Raw genomic sequence first — 3,068 nt, 5'->3', positions numbered from 1 at the left:
AAAAATGCAGTATTCAACTACGACTAAGCACACATACCACGAGGTATCATGCAAAAAGTAAAATAAGAAAAATAGGCAAAATTGAAAAAAAATGCAAGACGGAAAGTTCCTACTCAAATAGCAAAATCAAAATCTTCACCACATCAAACGAATGGTCCTGATCATAACAGCTGTCATGTTCCTGACTTTGTAAAGGCATTTTAGAAATGGTGGATTATACCTGGATTAAAGCTCTTAAACATTGTTAACCAGACAACTAACGAAATAATTTAAGACAAAATAACATTACAGCATCTAAGTTTTAAAAGACAACGACGACAACTGAAGACAGTATCTAAGATGCAAAACAGTTTCTGAAGATATGTATACTGCTGTATATATGATATATATAAGAGGAGGAATTTTACGTTAAGATATCTGAGCTATCGTTATCAAGGGATGGTCAATATAGGTAAAGTTGATCTCCTATGAATATGGTTATTCTTTATTTGTTTATGTTTATGTATTAATAAATGCATGACCTTCAAATGTTTAAGTTTAGAGCGCCTTGGACACACAAAATTATTAAGTGTCGTTTCTCTTTTCAACCTATCCTAATTGAAATGCTTAAAGCAGTTGGTACTGTGTATACAAATCGTTTATATTTTTCTCTCGATTTCATTTGTTTGAATTTGTATTGTTCGAACATCGCATCATGCACATTTGTGCTTAAGCCTTAAAACAACAAGTTATAAATTGCATGCGTCTGAAGCGCTTTCCTGAATTTACATTTATCAAGAACGGTCCAAGCTGAATATTTGAAAGTCAGAGATGTAGTAGAAGCGACACTGCTGCATAGCTATCTGACTGAAATTGGCTGAAACAAAATTGGTATATCAATCAAAGTTCAACTTTTCATGAAGGAGTTGAAACCTAAGTTTCTTTAACCATGTTAAACTTTCTAAAATTTATAAACAAAACATAAAAAAAGATTGCTATTAATCTTGTGTCAGTACAGAAGTGCCTGGTTACATTGCAATTAAAAATGGAACAAGACTTCATGTAAATTGCAGTCTTTTAGCTCTAAGCCATCTTTTTTCAATACTTAAAATTATATTTTAAGCTTTCAAATTACCTGCAAAATTATAATACATTTTATAGCTTCTAAAATAACAATTATCTACATGTATAATGACATATTTACATAATACTAGATGAAATAAAAACAACATATAAATAGGAATACTATTTCTTAATACAATTTGCTTTTTAATTTAATATTATCCGTTTCATGCTTCACTTTCAGGAAGGAATTCTTTTTTCTTCAATTGTAGATCTCTGTTCGAAGGTCCGTCCTCAGATGGTGCGGGAGCAACAGAATTAATTTTGGTTGCTCTTGATTTCATAGTATTGTTCCATGTCATCTCTTGCTGATCAACCTTAATACCTAATAGTATCTTCAGAGTTGCCCGAAATCTTGTTGCAGATGAGGACGATACATATAAGAAAAAGTTGACGGCGAAATTCAACTGGTAAAAGAAAAAGAAAAATGCTCTTGCCCATTTTAACTTTATTTTTGTCGACATGAAGTAAATATAGTCTGGGTTTGATGGAAGAACCTTCTGAGTATTATTCCATATAAGTTCCGTGGATTGAATTAATCCAAGAGGTAGGACGAGCACAACATATGCAGATGAAACAAGTAACAGAAGTTTCGTTGCTTTTTCGTCAGACTTTGACATTGACTGTGTTGTCATTTGCGCTCTCTTCTTTTTGTTCCTTCGTATTTCTAGAAGAATTAATGTATTTAGTGTTACTATTGTTAGAGTTGGAAACCATGTGTTGAAAGCTACGTAGAAATATATTATCTCTACAAATATAGCTCTTCTCGTTTTACAGGCTGCATATCCAAATACAGAATCCCCTTCAAATCCAGAAACTGCAATTTTGTGCATTGAGAAGACAAGAACTCCTAGGGATACGCCAATTATCACGTAAATTGCACGTCTTGGTGTCACCAGTTGCTTTCCTTTGAGTGGGAATTTAATCATGATAAACCTTTCAATTGTAAACGAAACAATGATCCAGATCGATAGTAGATTAAACACCTCTACTATAACGCCATGGAATTTACAGAGATCTTCATGGTCCTGGAAATCTTTGTTGATATGTTTGTTCTGGCCTCGGAGTACTCCAATCATAAAGTTCATAGTCAAAGCAAGACAATCATATATGGCAAGAGCGGAGAGATACAAATTCATTGTTGATTTTCGCATGTGCTTCCTGGTCAAGACCAATAGAGAGGTAAGATTGAATAATAAACCGAGTACAATTATAAAAGCTGTACCATATGACAGAAGACCACGAACCAAGGTCACGAAAGGATATATCTCCACCCAGAATACTCTCAGTTCGCAAGGCCATGCTTGTTTGTCAATCTCGGTAGCATTGGTAATCCCTTCTATCACTTCAAAACCATATTGACAATCTGTATCATTCATTTTACTTGGAATCCTGAAAAAAAACATATACATTAAAAAGTGTGAATGGAATGTTGTAACAACTCTAATTTTTCATAAAAGTGAAAGAGGAAAATATCTCTCATTTGTGAAACAATATTGTTCTTTTGTTGACGTCATTTTCTGTAAACGTTTTTTGTGAATTTGAAAGTTGAGTTTTTTAGTTATACATTTGTAGAAGTGTATAAATTGTCCTTTCCTGAAAAAATATACTTTTTTTACAGTTGTTTATTCTTGTTATCATAAAAACAAAACCTGGACTAGTTATGCTAATTTTCTAAGCATGAGTGTCTTTGTGCTCATTTAGTCTATCCTAAATTGGAAATGAATAGCTGCTTTTAGTGTTATTTGATTTTTGTAAAAGGAACAGGTGTTATTATGGAATCTGTTTTCAATTTTTTCCAATTTTCCATGAAAACATGATCTACGCCTACAGCAAATACTAGTGAATCAGTCTTCATCGTGTTAGACAACACAGTTTGAAATGATTAAGGAAGTCGATGTAGGTGCTTTTCAGAAATTGAAATCGGATAGATTCAAATAGGCAGACAATTTATTAACAGAACATAT

At 32.7% G+C, this 3,068-nt stretch overlaps 1 protein-coding gene across 1 annotated transcript; it reads right to left on the bottom strand.

The window, feature by feature from the left end:
- Window positions 1-1,268: 1,268 nt before the first annotated feature.
- Window positions 1,269-2,488, bottom strand: LOC139490067 (G-protein coupled receptor 35-like). The gene has a single exon (XM_071276918.1). It carries the CDS (start codon window positions 2,478-2,480, stop codon window positions 1,269-1,271), a length of 1,212 nt encoding a protein of 403 aa, XP_071133019.1. The 5' UTR covers window positions 2,481-2,488.
- Window positions 2,489-3,068: the final 580 nt, after the last annotated feature.

Source organism: Mytilus edulis, chromosome 9 (assembly GCF_963676685.1).
Source record: "Mytilus edulis chromosome 9, xbMytEdul2.2, whole genome shotgun sequence".
In the NCBI taxonomy this organism is placed as follows: Eukaryota; Metazoa; Mollusca; class Bivalvia; order Mytilida; family Mytilidae; genus Mytilus; species Mytilus edulis.
The sequence above is the reverse complement of the archived record's forward strand: the minus strand, read 5'-3'. Positions and strand labels throughout refer to the sequence as shown.